The sequence below is a fragment of the Phalaenopsis equestris genome, unplaced genomic scaffold, assembly GCF_001263595.1.
Source record: "Phalaenopsis equestris unplaced genomic scaffold, ASM126359v1 Scaffold000226, whole genome shotgun sequence".
Classification (NCBI taxonomy): Eukaryota; Viridiplantae; Streptophyta; class Magnoliopsida; order Asparagales; family Orchidaceae; genus Phalaenopsis; species Phalaenopsis equestris.
This window is the reverse complement of record NW_018164668.1, coordinates 1,162,586-1,182,828: the sequence shown is the minus strand read 5'-3', so window position 1 is coordinate 1,182,828 and position 20,243 is coordinate 1,162,586. Positions and strand designations below refer to the sequence as shown.

Below are 20,243 nucleotides of genomic sequence, written 5' to 3'. Positions count from 1 at the left end.
ATTGGTTTCCACTTTCCAATGTCTTTCCTCTCAATTGAAAACTCTTAATGCATAGCCCACCTTATATTTCTAACCCCCCTTAAATATTTTAGAAAATACAATTTCCCATCAAACCAGTCGATTTTTGCCAGTTCAACCTAGTTTGTTGCAGGGCCGTTACCAGCAGATCGAACCGCACCGTCGGCAGGTTCTCGGTTAAACTGATCGTGTTTTCTAAACCATGTTTGAAATAAGACAATCAAATTAATTAATAATTAATAATTGATGTGTAAATTAATTACTTATTAAATAATAAATTAATACGAATCAATTATTAATTAATTAATCATTGATTATATAAACTAATAATTACAAAAAAAATATTAAATAATTAAAAATTTGAAATATAGCTTCATTCATTAATCAACTATTAAATTATTACATTTAAATTTATATAATTATAACTAATTGGATAATATACAAATCAATTATTAACGAATAAAATAAATAAAATTAAATAAAAAAAATCATAAACATTTATCCCTCTCCCTCCTCTACCCAAAACCCTCGCCTACATCCGCGGTCCGCCCCCTCCCGCTTCCTGCCAAAACCCTCTTATCTCCCTCTTCCCTCCGGTTTCGCCCTAAACCATCGACCTCGTGGACGAACCTTCGGGATGCAATCGCCATCATAGCTAGCTGAGAAGGCAACCACGAGATTGCGGCTCACAGAGACCCCCGAAACTCCCATCTTTTTCATCCTTCCGCTCCAGCCCTACTAGTAACCAGTGAGGAAGGTAAGCCTGAGCGCGCCATCCTTCCCATTCGTTTGTCCCGGATCAACTACATCCGCCGACTCACCGGATTCTGTAAATCCGGGCGAATCGGCGCCATTTTGGGATTTGCGGGAGCTCAGAATTTACAGAGGCGTTTTTTTTGCCGTTTGGCAGGATTCAGCTTGAATCCCACTTAACACCGGCTACCAAACAGCTTAGCAGGCAAATAGCTCCTTCGGCCTGCGTAGCGCGGATGACGGCAACCGATATGCCGACCTTTGACGTGGGAGAACCTCTGGAACGGTTGTGCTCGGCGGACCCAGCTCTCTTCCTTTCCCCATCATCGGAGTTATCCGCTCATGCACGTGCCGCTTCTCGCCATCTCTTCACCTCCCTTCTTCCTTACTGTCCTAAACCCCCATTGGACGACCTCCTCACTGACGACAGCTTTGATGCTGAGCAGATATGGACCCAAATTGATATCCTATCTCTGCCCATTCTGTCCTTGATTAGACGTGAGATCAAGCGTTTGGAGCGTGTGGCACCAGTCGTTGATGGCGTTGATGCCAAGGAAATGGACGGAGAGCAGCAAAACGAGGAGGTGAAGGAGGATGATGGGGATGAGGATGATGATGTGGGTGAGGAGGAAGAGAAGTATGATGACGACGATGAGGATGATGATGCCGTGGAGGAGGACAAGGGGGATGGAAAAAGCAGTGGGACTGGAGTGGAGGACAAGTTCTTGAAGATTAAGGAGCTGGAGGATTTCTTGGAGGATGATGAGGCAAGGGAGTACGGATATCAGAAAAAGGGTGGAAGAGAAAAGTTGAAAAAGGTGGAAAATCACAGCAATGAGGATGCCATGGATGCTGACGAAGACGAAGAGGGAGATGAGGATGATGCAGAGGTAAATAAATAACCATAAACATTCTTTCTATAGTTTATGTACTTTGATTTTGGCATCTTGTAGATGATATCTAATCTTTTTCCTTCATTTTCGTATTTAGTTTGAGGATTTGGATGGTGAAGATGAAGACGTGGAACTTGCAAGGTTTGTCCATTTTATGGGCCATTTACATATATGCCACATGTATCTAACACGTAAACATTCATATTTACATGTATGTCACTCAAATCTCTAACATCACATAAATAATACCACAATCAGCATCTTTTTAAAAGTGAAATACACCTTTTCTTTTATAGGTTTATGACACTAAAGTGCTATCAGCGTAACTATCAAACTTTCGGTGTTAGATATGTAAATACAAAATAATTATGTGTTAAATATGTAAAATTGTATATGTCCTAATTTTATTTGTCACATTACTCTAATTTGATCTGTTGCGCCCTGAGTTCGACCATGTATTGTTTGTTGCTTTGGGTCTTTTTTTTTTAGCTGGCATTAAATTATACTGGCATTTACATGCGTACCACCCAATTCCTACATATTTACATGCGTACCAACCAAATCTTTCATATCACATAAGAATACCACAATCCTAACTTTTCAAAAGTGAAATACCTTTGCATGCAGAGATGAGTGGCCTATATGTAAAAAATTGAAGTTTAGGCGTTAGATATGTAAATTCATGGTAATTGACTGATATGTTTGTAAATCTTCCTAAATTATATTGTATAGTTTTTCCATGGACTGACAGACATCAATTAAAGCTCTTGAATCTTAATTTGGAAATGTTTTCTTCAGGTATGAAGAATTCTTTGGAGGGAAAAAGGGCAAGGCCAAGAATGCAAAGGGTGTTTTAAATGATAAGGAGGGTTCAGATGGATCCAAGGAAGGAGAGGATGAGATGGATATTAATACAAAGGTCAAATTGTTATTTTGTTTTACGTTAATAAAGAAAGGAAGATTTACATACATACCATTCAATTCTTCTGTATTTACATATCTAACAACTGTACTTCGCTATTTATGAAAAGGTGTATTGCACTTTTTAAAGTTAAAATGTTGTTTTTTTTTGTTGTGATGAAAAATATTTGGGTGGTATAAATATAAAAAATAGTGTTTAGGTGTTAAATATGTAAATATATATGAATTAGGTGGTACGCATGTACATGCCGAATGCCATTGATTGCAGACTCACATGCATGCTTTATCTCTACAGAGTGGCGAATACTTATCGACTCACGAGAAGCAATTGTTGAAGTTACACTCTAAAATACAACAAATGGAGAAAGCTAATTTGGAACCCAAGATGTGGACCATGCAAGGAGAGGTAATTAGCTCGTTATCTTGCATTTCATTATCTTTGGAATTATAATAAATTTGTTTTTGGTAATTTAAAATGAAACAAAATGTCATCTTTATTATTTCCTTGAAGGATTCAAGGATTTAAGCCAATTTTATGTAATTATTTTTTGGTTTTCGGTAGGTTACAGCAGCTAAAAGGCCTAAAAACAGTGCACTTGAGGTAGACCTTGATTTTGAACATAATGTAAGACCACCTCCTGTGATTACAGAGGAAGTAACAGCTTCAATTGAAGACCTAATCAAGAAAAGGATCATTGAGGTGCTTTCATGAATCCATCATAAAAGCATTTTTTTTTTCTTCATATGTTTTTTAAGGGGCATTTACAATCATACCATCGAATTCCTATGTATTTATATATCTAACACCTAAACTTATTTTTTTTACCTTTATAACATCCAAATCTTTCGCATCACATAAATTATGTGAAATAGAAATACACTTTTTCATGTAAAGGTAAGTTGGCATATATGTAAAAATTAAAGATTAGGTGTTAGATATGTTAATACAAATAAATTAAGTGGTTTGTATGTAAATATTTCTTTTTCATTGCCTTAAGTTTGATGCTTTTCTCAAGGCATGCTTATTATAATCTAGTCACAAAATTTTGATATCTAATTTGTATTTTATGCTGAAGTTGAGGAGGGATGGTAGAATCTGAAAAAAAAAGATGAGAGAAATTATTGCGCATTTTGTTGAAATTTTGCTGTTATTTCGTTGTTAGGTTTTATGCATCGTGCATAGGGCTGTAAAAAAGCCCGTTATTCGCGAACAACTCATGTTCGAATCTTTCCTTATTCTCGAGCCGAACATTAACAATTTTTGTAAGCTTGAATTATAAAGGAGCTGAATATGAACAACCCTTTTTTAGATCGTGTTCGGCTCATTTTAGCTGAAATAAATAAATTATATATATTATTTATATAATAATATATTATATAAATTTATATCAAAGATGACATTACAACAACTTGTGTGGTCAATTGATTCACTACATCTTTTAGGATGTTGAATTCTTTGCGACGTCAGGTCTCATATTGTTCGTGGGCTCACACAACCCGGGGAAGGTTTGTAATGAAAGAAGGTGAAAATGATGGATTTTTGCTCTCCAAGCCCTAGCTCCCGATCCCTTACGAGAGAGAGATGGAAGGTGATGATATATTTTCAGGGGTTCGTCCGCGTGTCCTCCTTGAAATCGGGAGAAATCATTTATTTGTATGACTCGTATATTTGGGACAAAAAAATTGGCTTTGATTAATTCACAACCAAATCATATTGCGAAAAAACCACCGATTAGATATATCAGGAACAAAATTGAACATAAGTGCATAACACAATAAATCCAGAAAATCACACAAGATTTACTGTGGAAAAACTCAAGAATTGGAAAAAACTACGAAACCATACAACAACAACAAAAACAACAAGCCTTTATCCTACTTAGAGACATTTACATAAATATTAAACTAATTAGTTCATTTATTATTAGGGGCATTTACATAAATACCACCCAATTGCTATGTATTTACTTATCTAACACCTAAAATTTACTTTTTTTACATTTGTACCACCAAAATTTATCTTATGACATCAAAAAGACCAACATTTTAACTTTTAAAAAGTGAAATACACCTTTCAGCCATAGGGAAGGTGGCTTGTATGTGAAAATTGTAGTTTAGATGTTAGATAAATAAATACATAAGAACTGAGTGGTGTATGTGTAAATCTTTCTTATCATTCATCATTTTTTCCTTGACGATCAGGCAGCATGATCTATAGATTCTTACCACATTTTAAGTTATTGTCAATTTGAAAATGGTAGTAACACAATATTAAGCAGCATATTTCTTTTAAATCAGGTTATTTGTGATTATTTTGACAGTTTATGTGCTGTTTTTCTTTTTATAAATTGTTTTCAGGGTCAGTTTGATGATGTTCAAAGGGCACCCGAATTACCATCAAGAGCTCCAAAAGAGTTTAAAGAGATGGTACAAGCCGACTTACTGATTTGAGAGTTATTAAGAACTTGATTTCATATATATATAACAATTATATATTATTTTATGTCTTTTTAATTCGCAGGATGAAACAAAGAGTAAAAAAGGGTTGGCTGAGATATATGAGGTTATTTTCTTTAATTTGCCATAGTTGTTTGCTAGTCAGGGATTTTTACTTGCTTAATATCCTTCCACTTTGATTGGAGCGTTTCTACTGACGCCAATTTTGTACTTCTTTGAAGGAAGAATATGCACAAAAGGCGGGTCTAGCCTCTGCTCCTCTTTCCTCTACTGATAAGCAAAAAGAGGAGGTATGACACTTTTTTATTTTGCATTTTTTATTGTGATGATGACATTGCCTCTTATTTGTTGGCGTTGAACCTTTTTCTAATTAGTTTACTTATTGTCGCTTATATTCCTAGCAAGCTAATATATTATATGAGTTTAGAGGACTAATTTTTTTGTTGCATTAATGAAATATTAGTAATAATTCATCAGCGAAGCGAAAACAAAAACTAGTGAAGATAAAATTGAAGAAACACCAACAAAACAAAACCTACTTAAATCTAGTAGAGGTCTAGGTAAAAATTGCAACATAAACTAAAGTACCAAATAAAATGATTACAGCTAAAAAGTATGCTTTTGTGGTAATTGTACACCAAAAAATTTTCTAGAATTTGTTAAAATCGAAGTTCACCACGACTGAGTTTGAAATTCACTCCTAGCAGATAACTCTTATTTGTTAAAGCATAAATGAGAGGGTATGGGGTATGGGGTATGGGGTATAAATAATAAATGTGTAGTATGATAGTGAGCACAACAAATGCCTTCAAATTATCAGTTCAATATACTATTGCATGGCTTGAATGATTGAATGTAAGCTGTTTTTGATGACTAACTATATTATAATGTTCATGATCATTTGTGCAATAAATATAAAGAATGTATTTCACTCTAGGGATAAAAATATATGTTTGCATGCATATGTACACACATTTTCCATCATACTAAAACACATTAAACTGGGAATTTTTGTCCCAACTCGTGAAAAGTTAATAATTTTTTAATGATTTATCACTTATTAGACTTGTTGGCCTAGCAAGCTAATATCCAAAATGGTTCAATTGACCTATACATTAATTGCAAACATGCATACACATTTTTATATTTATAATCGGAAAGCATGTTGTAGATATTTTATAATCAATATGACCAATGGTAGTTTTATAATTAAAATATGATTTACTTCTATAGGGTTTATTGTATTCAAAATGAATTAAGAGGCAGTGCACATGAAAATCAATGTTGATGCCATAATGATTATTTAAATATTTAAGAATTTATATAAAAATAAATATGGGCAGTGATGTCTTTCTCACTTTATATTTCATTATATTTAATAAGGGGTTGTTTGGTCGGCTGCAAAACGGGTGTATTGCATTACTTTTGCCGTCGTTTTGTCGTTTTGAGAATTTAAACATTTGGTCGAAAGAAATTTAAATACAATGTAAAATAACAATGCTTTTGTAATTTACTATCGTTTATTTTCTATGTTTTTGAAATTCGATGAATTATGACAAATTTCAAATACACAACTCCATGTAAAGTGGTGTCTGCCGCTATTGCCATTGCTAATTCTCATATTTAACATTGAGTTCATTTTTTTTTAAAATCAAAGAAGAAAATATAAATTCCTACATTTATTTTACATTGAACCAAACGCCTCCAAAGTATTTCAAATATAATAATTGCTTGTATAATTCATTATTTTTTTAGTTGATCAAAGAACCTCTAAAGGAAATCTACAAAAGTATGTGTAAAAGAAATCTACAAAATTATGTGCACCAATAAGTGAATATGAAGTGACGATGGACCGACAATCTACGAAATTTTTAAGAAATTATTACAAGCATTAAGGATAACACCACGATGAGAATGATACTTTTATTTTTTAATGATTAAAAGTTAATTACCATGAATTGTTGCATAAATAACTCCCATTTTAATTGAGATTTAACCAATTGAATGAGGCAGAATGTCAACCAGAACATCTCACACATTACAAATCTTAAATCAATGCCAAAAACATATTCTAGTAATGAGAAGCTATAGCTAATTAAGATAGGAGCATCATCATTCACATTAATTATCACATAAATCATTCGGAAGCTCATCCAACTTAATTATGTTTTACATGGGGTGAAACCGATAGTATTGATACGCCACCAACACATTTTCATCATCCGACATGAATCTCGAGGCATGACACGAATCTCAAGATGATATTTTAAGCATGAAACATTCAAATCTTGATAAAAAGTCATTCAGAGCTCTGATTTCAACATACTTATAGTTAAACTGAACTGACCGACTTGTTGAGATAAACCTAATGATATGAAAATTAGTCCAATCCGAGTCAAATTAAGCCCAAATCAAGTCATTGAACCACACTTAAATTATTTTCAGTCACATTTGAAAGATCGAAGGATTGTCGAATATGACAAGTTTATACTCGAATCGAGCGGCTCGACAAGACGAATCCAATGAACCCAAGATCACTCAATTTTGACATCATTAAGACGCTCAAATGTTGGTAATCTAGTAAACGCCGTATGATCTAGGGAAGCTCTCCGAATCGTCCGATCAAAATGATTAATATTCCGACATTAATTGCACCCAAAACACTATAAATAGAGCCTCATCCCTCTCATGAGAGAGGACTGAAGTCTAGAGAGAGAGTCTGAGATCTTGAGGAGAAGCTGTAGTTCAACATCATCGACGATCGTCACCGAAAACCGCCAACCTCCGCCGATCGCAGTCGACCATCGCCGACTGTGGAAGACCATCACCTATCGTCATCGATCTCCACCAACCGTCATTGATCACCACTAACCAGACGCTGTTAGTCAACGTCGTAATCTAAAAAATATAGTTACATTTTACCGTCTGTGGGATAAAAAATTTCTGTAATCATCAATCAATAGTGGATTTTTGCAACTGGGCCAGACCCTGTGGTTTTTCTCTTTACGGGCTTTCCACGTAAAAACTTATGGAGTAGTCATTGTTTTTTTCTTTTTCATCCGAGTGTTGGCAGAATTCTCGTACAACGCTAAGACGATAATCTGTTACTCTACCGCCATGAATTTTCTGACACGCATCAAGTATGTTTGCTAATAACTTATTTTTTATATTTTTTATTAAAAATAAAGCCTTAATCTAACATCAATAATGACCAATAATTTATATTATTTTTTAATTTAGAATTACGAGATAAGAAGGAAGTGGAAGGACAGGTTACCCACATGCTCTCCAATATTTGATGATGACGAAGTTAATGATTTCTTATGAAGAGAAAACTGGGAGAATGTGGCTCGTGATTGCTCTGCTTGTAGTTTAATAAGATGTGATGTTCTTGTGGCTTTGCAATTGGGGAGTAAGAGGTAGATGAATGCTCATGATTCTAGTCATCTTGATTGAAGGAGTGTGCTACAATGGCGAAAAGACTAGGAGCAAGGGGGGATTTTTGGTGGCCATAAACGAAGGAATTGGGGATGGTGATGTCCTCCTTTAAAACCAAAATAGAAATGGTGGGGGAGTGCACATTTTTTGCGTTGATAGGCTGCCAATTTAGCTTCGAGAAGTTTGAGTGAAGTTGATGTGCGATGGGCATTGATTTGTCAAGATTGTGGTTTGCTTATATTTTGGTGGCATTATAGGGTTTATCACACTTAACATTACAACGGTCGGTGCTAGATTATCTTCTAATAGCATTGACAATTTTTGGTCATTGTATCGTATTATAAGATCTAATAAAATTGACCAAGTTTTGAACATTTGTATATCTTTTTTATAGATGTTCATTCATTTCCTTTATTTTTTTTTTTCATTTATTTTCTTCCTTGTGTGAAATTGTAAGTGAGAAGATTTATTGGATGGTGATGCTTGATACCGTCATTGTTTTTGGTGCTCCACAATACGCCTTACGAAATTGTTTGAAAAAAATATCATTATAACAACAACAATAAGCCTTTATCCCACTAAGTGGGGTTGGCTACATTGGCTACTTGGCTACATGAATCCTTTTTCTTCATTGCATCCTATTGAGCATCATATTTTCATTTAATTCTACTAGATTAAGATTATTTTTTTAAACAATGCGCCCAAATCTTTTTAGGTCCGCCTTTCTTAACATCAGTCGAATATTAAACATCTAATCTCCTAACCAGATCATCAGATCGTCGACGTTTAATATGACCAAATCATCTAAGATTACTCTCTCTAATCTTGTCCGCCTCTGGAGCTGCACCAACCCTATCATGGATATGTTTGTTTCACGTTTTATCTCTAATTGTCAAACCACTCATCCATCCAAGCATTCTCATCTCAACAACACTTAATTTTGTTTTATGCTTCTATTTTAAAGGCCAATATTTTGCGCCATAGAGCAGTGCATGTTTCACCACCATCTTATAAACTTTTCCTTTAAGTTTAAGCGATACTTCTCTATCACACAATAGACCCGATGCATTCCTCCACCTCAACCAACTAACTTGAATCCTACTAACATCCCCATTTATATCACCAACACTTTAAACAATAGACCTGAGATATCTAAAACATTCACACCTTTTAATGAGCCCCCTGTATTATGTAGGGAAAATAACATGCATCTAATATTAATAAAATAAGATAATTATTAACTTTGAAATGAAACATTGTTCCTTCAAGACTTGTTATTTTTGAGCATTTCAAAATTGTGGACACCAAAAAATGTTAATTTTAAGTTTAAAAGTTTTTGATAGTAGGACCCACTTCAATGGGACTAGGGGTGAGCGGGTGCACATGTGCGTGTGTGAGAGAGAGAGGGAGAGAGATTGACAATTGCTCAACAACTTATTTTCTATCAATCAAGAGGACAATTAACCAACAAACAAATCTTGAAAAATAAACTAAAAGTAGTGATTGTTGCATAGGAGTTCTCTCTTTTTTTGTTAAGATATCAAATGAGTTCTAAAAGAAGAATGAAGAGTTTTGATCTTATCCTGAAATTCATGTTAAGTTGGCAAAATGACAAGACCCAATGGTACTGTAAAAATAGAAAGTCGTGGCCTTATTTTCTTCTCCCATCTTCTCTTCTTAAAACATCTGTATTGCCGGTTAATATTTTAGCTCAAAATTTGATCTTTGATGTTCACATTTCAGTTAGAAAGTGCTTATGTTTTATTGTTATTTTACGCACTGATGAGAAATCACTCATCTTCATCATTAGTTTTATCCCAATCACTTGAGATTACAAAGTGTTATCATCTACTCAAATCCTATAGAGTAGCATACGAGATGCGACTATTTTTCTTGGTGCATCTTCTAGCCATTTGGTCTTCCCCATGTTCTCTTTCTAAACTCTCATTTATTTTATCTACCCACTTTTATTGTCACGCCTATACCTGCTACGTTTACTCACCATTAAATTTTCTTTGATAAATACTACTCTCTCCATCACTATTATATTCATTTTTTAATCTTTCCTTTCTTCTTTTAGCACACTTTCATCTTCACATTCTAATATTTTTTGCCACACTAATCTTTAACTATTAGTGGCTTCTTTATTACATAAAGCTCACTTCCACCTTTTTTAAAATTCGCCATTTAGCCTCCATGATATATGATATTATTACCGCATTTTATTCTTGAAGCATTTCTCTTTTCAAAATATCTCTAATTCTAGAATGAAAGATTTACATACATACCACTCAATCCTTATGTATTTACATATTTAACGCCTAAACTTCAATTTTTCCATATACATATATGCTACTTTACCTATGCATGAAAAGATGCATTTCACTTTCTAAAAGGTAAAATAGTCGTATTTTTTATGTGATATGAAAAATTTGAATGGTATTAATGTAAAAAGGAAAATGTCGGTGTTAGATATGTAAATACATAAGAATTGGGTGGTATGTATGTAAACGCCCTTTTTAGAATTTATATTTCAACATACACATTTTTCAGATTACATATCCGAGGTATTTGAATCCAAAGACACACTTATATAGCATCATTTTTAGTGTTATTTTCTGCTGCACTGTTCTGAGCATGTGCACCTTTTTGTGAAGTTTTCCAATCATGATGGATCTGCCATACTTCATACTAGATTGTCTCATAGACCAGAGTAGACTATATGTTGAGAATCATTATTGTATAATTAGTAGATATTTTTTAGAGCCACTAAAGCTCTGCTTATGGAAATAAATTTGTGCATGTGTATCAGTGATAAATAACCCCTGAAGTCTGTCTTATACATTTTCTTGTAATTTTTCTTTTATACTTAATGATGTGGGTGATTAAATTTTTTTTTTAAATCCAGGCAAGCTTTTTATTTAAAAGGCTCTGTTTGAAGTTGGATGCATTAGCTCATTTTCACTTCGCTCCTAAACCGGTATGCAACTTGTCTAGTATTATGTATTATTAATATTAGGGGTGTCAAAAATTGATCCGACAATGCAATTTGACTTGAACTCGTTTTGAAAAATCCGCATTCAGGTTGATTGGAGTAATTTTTTGGTCAGGTTCAGGTTTTAGGAATATTAACCCGTTTAATTTTTTGATCGGCTTCGAGTTGACCCGCCAATTTGAATTTGACTCGCTAACTCGAAATTGATATGAATTTCACCCGAATGCTATTATGCCTTATGTTAACTATGTTATACTGGGTGAAGATCTCTACCCGTTTAATATTTGGTTCTGGTTCGTGTGAATCAATTTTGGGTTGGCTCAATTTCAGTTCAGACCCGAGCCCGAGCCACGTACCCGATTTGACACCCCTAATTAATATATAGGTTTCAAAAAGTCTTTTTCCTATTTATTACTGGAATGCCTTGATTTACAGGTTATTGAAGAGATGTCAATAAAGGCAAATGTTCCAGCTTTAGCTATGGAAGAGGTATATTGACTTTTATGCTATTTTGAACATTTAAAATTTGGCAGATTTACATGCTTACCACTCAATTCATATGTATTTACTTGTCTAGCACCCAAGCTTTAATTTTTACAAATAAATGCCACCTTATTTATGCATGAACAGTTGTATTTCACTTTTTAAAAGCTAAAATAACGGTATTTTTTATATGTATTTTTGATGTGACGTAAAAAAATTGTGTTATGAATGCAAAAATTAAAGTTTAGCGTTATATGTAAATACACAAGATTTGAGTGGTATGTATTTAAGTGCCCCATAAAAATTTGAATGCGGCAAGTGATAATAAAACTTCTCTTGCAGATAGCGCCAGTTGCAGTTTCAGATGCAGCTATGCTTGCTCCTGAGGAGGTGTTTCAAGGAAAAGGCGATTTCAAGGAAGAAGCAGAGCTAACGCAATCTGATAGGAGGAGGAGAAGAGCAAACAAGAAAAGAAGATTCAAAGGTACATTCTTTCTATCGAACTTCACTATTTATTTATTTTTTAAATTTCTCATTGTTTTTTTTCCATAACTTTGGTATTTTTTGTCTATCAAGTTTGGATCGCTGTCCTGAAATTTACAGTATTTGGGTGCTGCTGATAGAAGTTTAAAATTCTTTTTTCCAAGGATAAATACAAGGGAAGGTCTAGGAGCATATAAGAAATATAATCTTTGTGGGAAGCCTGTAGTTGTAGGATCAAAATTTAAAATTAAAGCAATTACACTTGTAGTTTTAAACTTAAATGATGAATAAAGGCCGAACATGTTGGTTCACTTTTTCCCATTAGCCTTCACATTATTGATCTTTTAAAATTTGTCTATTTACCCTGTAGTCTTAAGCTATATTTTTAAAATATGAAACTAATGAGGAAACAGTGGTTCTTGTGGATTCATGGTTCGTATGCAGCAACATAGTGAGCTGTCATCATAACCCCTTATATTGGTCTTATTTTCTGACATCCAAGTTTTGCTTTTCTTCGTTCAAATTTTAACAGTCCTTTTATGTTTAATTGTTATTATATTTTGCCTAAATTAACCTCAACACGAAGATCTCTTGATATTATATTGTTCCTGTGCGAAGCATATTATCTTGTTGGATAATATATACTTGCGAGAGTATATTAGATTATTGTTGTCTTAGTTGTATGGAGCATATGCCCATAGATTTCTATCCAACATTCTGTTTGAAGTATGAATCTGAAACCTTTTTGTCTGTGTGTGTGTGCTGAAACCTTTTTTTTTTTTTTTTTGAATTTTGTTGTCTGATTCGTTATGTGGCCAGTTGAATGGAATTTTTTCTTTGCGTTTTTTCTCATCCAAGCGATCATATCAGTCATTTATTTTTGGGCAATTATTTATTTTATTCCTTATTTGGCTAATTTTACTTATTATTTTTTGTATTTAATCCATTTTGATGGCCGAAAGGGTTGCTTTTTTTTTTTTGCCGCTAAATGTTCTATTTTATTTTCTAACTTCATGTTGGTTTATTTTGATTTGTTTGGTTTTGGTTTAGTTCGACAAAAGATTTAGGAGGTTCTGTTAGATTACATTATATCTTAATGCTGGTGGGCACTTGAAGATTGGTTGGTATTTGGGGTTGATATTAAGTTGTATTTGAAGTGGTTTGAGAATATAAAATTTAACAGAACCTCCTGGGTTCTAGAATATGAGAATATGAAGCTCATGGGTCAATATTAAATTTGTTGCATGAATATGGGCAGTACAAAATGTATATCATTCATTGAAACAAAAAAAAAACAATTTTTAAAATAGATTATTTATTATTTATTATATATCATCCGGCAATAAGTTGCTTGATGAATCAAATTCACTGAAAGAAAAGCAATTCCATGATTGAGTATATATATAAATTTAAGAATTGTTTTAGTTTGACATGATTTATGATATGGAAATCACTATTTAAGCTTAGATCTGGTTTGAGATTTAACACCTTGAGAGACATGACAACTCATTATATCCCTTACTCCAAACACGCCTATCAACTGTCGTTAGAATTTGAGCAAACATATAAAATTTTTGTTTCCAAGGAAGTTTCCACATATTTTATTGATGTCTTTTCATTAGAAAAGTAAAATTTAATTGGTTGCACTTAATGATCCGAGGTAGTTTTCACAATATTGCCCGGAGCTTGAAATTAACCAAGGGGGAGTGTGGATGATGGGATGTTGAAATAATGTTTTCTATTATTCTATTTCTATAATTTAATATTCAAATATTAATTAAAAGAGTCCTAAATATATAATTTAATTAACAAATAAAAGTTTATTTTTTTTATTGTTGATCTCTCCTTCTGAGCACATTATCTTTTTTTAGAATTCATTTTATTCAAAAGCTTCAACCTTAAATATCAAAATAACATAATGGGTTATCTATAAGATAATTCAATTGAGCAATCACACTTATAAACTATAGTGAGCTAAGGAAAAAAATATGTATGTTGGTGTTTTGTATTTGATTATAAAAATTCATTTAATAGCCACTCTTCAATGTTTAATTTTTAACTTACTTCAAACTCTTAACATCTGCATACATTTCAGAAGCACTGTCAAAAACATAACCTAACACACTTCTTTGGTATTATTCCGTCGGCATAACGGTTCATGATCTAAATTATATGATTGTCTGAGGTGAAAAGGTGCCTCCTTGCATCCCACAGACATTCACTTGTTGGCACAGAGGTTAACGATTTATATATCTTAATTTTCTGAGGTGGTAAAAAAACATTTATGTGCATGGGCACATTGTCTCCCATGCTTGTACCATATGTTGGCAAACTCCCTCTTTTTATGCTAATGCAAATATTCGTGTATATAATGTTTTCATTTCATTCTTTATGGCATACATTACTTTCTTATGCGAGACTTAACATTAATCTACCAATGAATAAATGTATGTTTACTATAATCAAAAGGGCATGCTAATGTCTGATAACTTCATTGGTAAACCATCTTGCAACTGTTTATACATAACTATTAGTTAGCACGCATACTTCTAAAGGTTATGTAATAAAATGCTATATGCATATTTACTTAAATTTTAAGATTATGCAATAATCTTATATGTGCATCTTTACTAGAATCTGAATATTATGCAAAGATTAATATATGCACCGGTACTATAATTTAAACGTCATTCAAAAGCCTAATAACTTTATAGGAAATTTATTGTGCATCTATTTAATATGTATATTTTTCCATTTAATAATATGAAGAATTTATTATAATCAAACTCTCACTAGGATAAAACAAACATGAAATCAAGCATATAGTTAGAAATAATAAAAAAATTACTGAAATTTAAAAATATAATTACTCGTCATAACTTTTCAAAGACCTCTTTAAAAACTTATTTCTCCACTTGACCTCCCAACATTAATTATTATAACTCTAATTTAATACTTAAATATGATTGTAATTTTTACAAAAGATCTAAATTAAACAAACCGGTTTCTTACTTCAAAAGCTCGTTTTGCTTCCTATACTAAATGTTGCAAAATTTGTCATTATAAAAAGTGGATGTTAAAGTAGGAATTTGCATATAAATGTTGATAGGGAAATTAATGACATTACAAATTTATTGATGTTTATCAAGTTGATCAAGTGATTACTGAATTTGTGGATGCCTTCATTAATGTTCATTAACTATCATTTGTTATATTTATTTACTTTTAATGTTTTATCTGATTAGAATCGGATTAGATATTTTCAGAATGAGGGAATCTTATGTAAACTCATTGATAGTGAGAGCTTTATGAATATCGTATATAGTATGACCTTTGAGCATATGAATTTAGAATCTAGACTACATCCACAACTAAGGTGTATGTGAGCCAAGTTGATTGACGAGGCCGCGAGTCAAGTCTACCTAGTCACGAGCTCAAGTTTGATCACAAATTATAGCTTGTATATCATAAAGGCATGAGTTCGTGCTTGACCTTTCTCGACTTGTTAGCTCGCTAGCTGGCTCAGTTAATTATTTTTGCTAGATTTAGGCCTCAGTGTGCCACTTTATTATAGGTCCTGTTGCTTGTCGTTGGTGCTCATCTCTACTTCCTCCATTGAGGTCCCATTGTTGTGTGTTCTAGCGAGCTCTTGTCATTGTCATTCTCCGTCGAGCTCTTGTGTAGGTATGGTTATGGTGTTTTTCAACGAGTTCACTTTGTTATCGTTCTCAGTAGCCCCGTGTAGGTCCTAGTGCAGCTTTATCAGGTGAGCTGCCATCATAATTGCCACTCACACAAAGGCAAGATGTCACATATGTAAAAATTGAAGTTTAGGTGTTGGATATGTGAATGCATGCGAATTGAGTGGCATATATGTAAATTGAAGTTTGAACCCCACTTCATGTGCAGCTGCTTATGTTTCTGTATCCTTTTGTCCGCAGATCTCAGCAATCTGTCCAGAAGCAGAGATGCAAGCGCTAAGAAAGAATCTTCAGCTCTTTCTGCAAGTCGAAAGGCTGCCAGGACAGAATGACTGGTTCACGTGTAAGCTGAAGAGTATATATTTAAATGTATTTTATTTTAATTTTATTTGAATTTAGGCAATCGCAGCTGTCTACCGTAGAATGATTTTTATTTATTTATTATTATTATTATTTAGTATTTATGTATTTACATGCTTGACACCTAAACTTCAAATTTTGCATTCATGCCATCTTATGTATGCATGAAAGAGGGTGCTGGATTTGTAAATAGCACTGTTTTGGGTGCCATGTATGTAATTGCCCCTGCAATTTTGGGATAATTTCATGCATAGCGCCCGAGCATATTGCTATTTACAAAATCAAGCACCCATGTGATATTTTGAACTATGGAAGTCACAATCATTTGATAAAGGGTTTTATCATGTATTTTGATATTTGAGTGAGAATTTGAAAAATGGATGAACGACGCCGCGGGATTTATAAATAGCAATGTTTAGGGTGCCCTTCACATTGCAAGAGAAGGGTGGTATGTATGTAAATAGCCTCTAGAAAGAAAGGTTGCACTTAATTCGTTTTGACCCTTTCAACCAATCAACTAGTCACAAACTGGTTAAGTCTTAAGTTTGTAGCCGTTTCTGTATAAAATTGGGATTGAATTGGTTAGAATCGAGGTTGAATTGGTGAACTGATCCGATTTCTAAACAACCAGTTCAAATATGTTCCAATTTAAGCATTTTGATTTTAATCTGACGATCAAAAATAAGATATTTAAATTAAAATAGAAAAATAATTGTCTTAAATTTTTTTTAGAATATTATTCAGAATATTTGAAATTATTATCTTAAATAAAAATATTATTTATTTAAAAATAATTTAAATACATTATTATTTTATCAGAGATTTAAACTCTCTTAATAATATTATTATTAATAAATAGGCCATACAATTTATGCATAACAATATGCAATCCAATCGACGCACACTTTTACCTGGAATTGTGTTCCTTACTCGAATGTGATGTAATAATAGGTCGTACAATTATACATGAGACATTTGCTTAGAATTGAGTTCCTTAAAGGGTATATTCACCTTTTAGAAGCCCCTAAACATTAATATAAATGTTGAATTCTTCATGAACTCCAATAACATCGCAATAACCCCTCAATAATCCTTCAATAACCTCTACAGTTTCACGTCAATAACCACATAATAACCTCCATGTGGCGGTATATTACTGTAGTCCGCACGCAGAGCTGCGTGCGTACACTGTATGGAATAATTTATCTGTTTATAGGGTCTTAGTTGTATAATTACAGGAAAGAGAGAATAATTATGGAAAATATTTTTAATGCAATTAATGCATCAATTTAATATCAGATTTGGATTACATTTGAGTATAATATAATGATTATAGGCTAGTTGACATACTTGAGTTTGACCGGCTCGGGTGATCGGTCTAGTGACAATTGATCCTGCCGATGTAAAGTTGGTCAATCAACTAGTTGTAACCGGATGTTCTTGCAAGATGATTAGGTGGCTGGGACCGCAAGTGTGGTCTGCCGACTGAATCCGCCAACATTGACGGTCTGTCAACTTAATCAAGCAAACGATCGTCAGATGGCTAGTTATGCTCATTCAGTCCGGCGTTTCAGTCACCATCTTTAACTGTTAGATTGTTTTGAGATTTGTGCTGACAGCTACGGTGCAAATAAAAATAAAATTATTATTTTATATTCTTATAATTTTCTTATTTTTCAAATGTGGAAGTGAACATAAATTCTAGCATAAAACTTAAAAAAAAACTTATTGCTTTATTCAGCCTCTTGCACGTGCTATTTTACAATATTTTTATTTACAGCATCTGTAGCCCAAAAGGAAAGTAAACCCTTATAATTATTATTATTATATATACCTATATTGCATTTATATATCATTATATATATACATATCCTACACTTATTTTATTTTATTTTGTTTTATTTTTAACATGTTTATTTGATTTATTTTTATATGTTTTTTGTTTTTTTATTTTTAATTGCAATTTAAATTTTATTTTGAAATACTCAAAACAACATTTAAATGTTTTGAGTATTAAAAAAAAATCATATCTTAATCAAACTTATCAAATATGTTTTTCTTCAAATCAAAATAAAAACAAAAACAAGAAAAGAAAATAATCCCAAGTGGATTCTAAACCTTGGTTGTTTTGGACATCAAGACAGAATTATCGAGCTGTCAAAGAAATAGTATATTTTTCAACATTTAGGGCCCGTTTGAGGGCGCTTATCGGAAGCGGCGGCGGTTTGTGATAGATGCCCTCCCACAGACTCTCCCACATCGAAGCTCTTGCTTGCATTCACTAGGTAGGTGTTCGTTTCACTTCTGTTCATTTTGTTGTCAGCACGTGCCAGTAATTTTATGGAGTTTATACTAACAGCAGATTAAGGGCTCGTTTGAGGGCGCTTACCGCCCTTCCGTTTGGAAATGACGTTCGCCATAAAAGTTTTGAAAACGCGTCGTTTTAATATCGCGATTTCCTTAAGGTAGGGTAATCCGGTTAGGGGCGCCGATCCGCGTATGCTTCTCGCGTTTAGGTTGTTTTTCCCGTGTTGCCCTTCCCGTCTCTCCCCCTTGCCCTCGCCCTTCCCGTCTCGCCTTCGGTTTCGAGCTCTCCCGAAGCTGTGATCCGTGATATGAGGTTTTTTTTTGACCTCACACTCTTGCCCTACCCAATATCCGTCTCCTTCCTTCCCGTAGGCCGTGTTCGATCTCTCTCACAGTTATTTCTGTTCATATGGTGGTTATAAATGAATCAATGCAAATTCTTGAGCTTTGTTATTCTTATTGCTTATTTTTTCATTTGTTTGGCTCGGTTTTGGTCCCTACAGGGCTGGATTTCGGTTTTGGTTAAGCTTTCATTCGATCAGGGAGCTCTGTTTGTATTTATGTAATTTTTTCCACCTTAAGTGGTCAATTTCGGCTATGTTGGATCCTTTTTCTCACCATCTAAGCATAACCTTGAATGGTTATAGAATTGGGGATTTCGGTTTTGGTTAAAAGCTTTGATTCGAACTCAGGGAGCTCTGTGTGTATTTATGTAATTTTTTTCATCTTCATATCTTTGAGCTTTTAATTTTGAAGGGGCATTTGCATATATTCGAAAGCAAAATTGGGGCCTTCATGGTTTATCTTTGAATGCAGATTTGAAGGGGCATTTGCATACAGATCACATAATTCTTATGTATTTACTTTTTCCACCTTAAGTGGTCAATTTCGGCTATGTTGGATCCTTTTTCTCACCATCTAAGCATAAACTTGAATGGTTATAGAATTGGGGATTTCGGTTTTGGTTAAAAGCTTTGATTCAAATTGGGTAGCTGAAGCACATATGAGAAGCTATGGAAAATTCATTTCTCTGTTTTTATTTGCTACATGAAATGCTGAATTTGGGACTTCATATAAGTTAACATTTGGGACTTCATTCTGCAGCTTTACTACTCTTATGCCTCCCTAAATAAATGCTGAAAGTTATTTGTACATTTGTTGGCTCAGTTTTGGTCCCTACAGGGCTGGATTTCGGTTTTGGTCCCTACAGGGCTGGATTTGATGGTTTAAGATGTATATTTACACATGATGGAGCATAATATATGGGGTAAAGTTATGTTAGGGGAAGGATTTAAAGTGTGTGTGTGTGAAGTATGAGTGAGTGGATTGACTGTGAGCGTGAGGGTAAGATTATTCAGTTCGTGTTAAGTGGATGAGTTCATTTCAGCATTTTTAGTGAGAGCTTTATTTGAGCATTTTTCTTCTACTTATATC

At 33.5% G+C, this 20,243-nt stretch overlaps 1 protein-coding gene across 1 annotated transcript; it reads left to right on the top strand.

The window, feature by feature from the left end:
* The first annotated feature begins 519 nt into the window (after positions 1–519).
* On the top strand, positions 520–16,835 carry LOC110023705 (U3 small nucleolar ribonucleoprotein protein MPP10). Its single transcript, XM_020723243.1, has 13 exons — positions 520–775; positions 929–1,661; positions 1,762–1,805; positions 2,463–2,583; positions 2,881–2,991; positions 3,148–3,285; positions 4,944–5,012; positions 5,107–5,148; positions 5,264–5,332; positions 11,389–11,460; positions 11,911–11,964; positions 12,301–12,442; positions 16,383–16,835. Exons 2-13 carry the CDS (start codon positions 1,008–1,010, stop codon positions 16,472–16,474), a joined length of 1,608 nt encoding a protein of 535 aa, XP_020578902.1. The 5' UTR covers positions 520–775; positions 929–1,007; the 3' UTR covers positions 16,475–16,835.
* Positions 16,836–20,243: the final 3,408 nt, after the last annotated feature.

Coding starts and splice junctions, on each gene's coding strand:
- LOC110023705 (XM_020723243.1), top strand. CDS start 1,008: ATGACGGCAACCGATATGCCGACCTTTGACGTGGGAGAACCTCTGGAA. Junction 1,662..1,761: donor GAGATGAGGATGATGCAGAG/GTAAATAAATAA, acceptor TTTCGTATTTAG/TTTGAGGATTTGGATGGTGA. Junction 2,584..2,880: donor AGATGGATATTAATACAAAG/GTCAAATTGTTA, acceptor TTATCTCTACAG/AGTGGCGAATACTTATCGAC.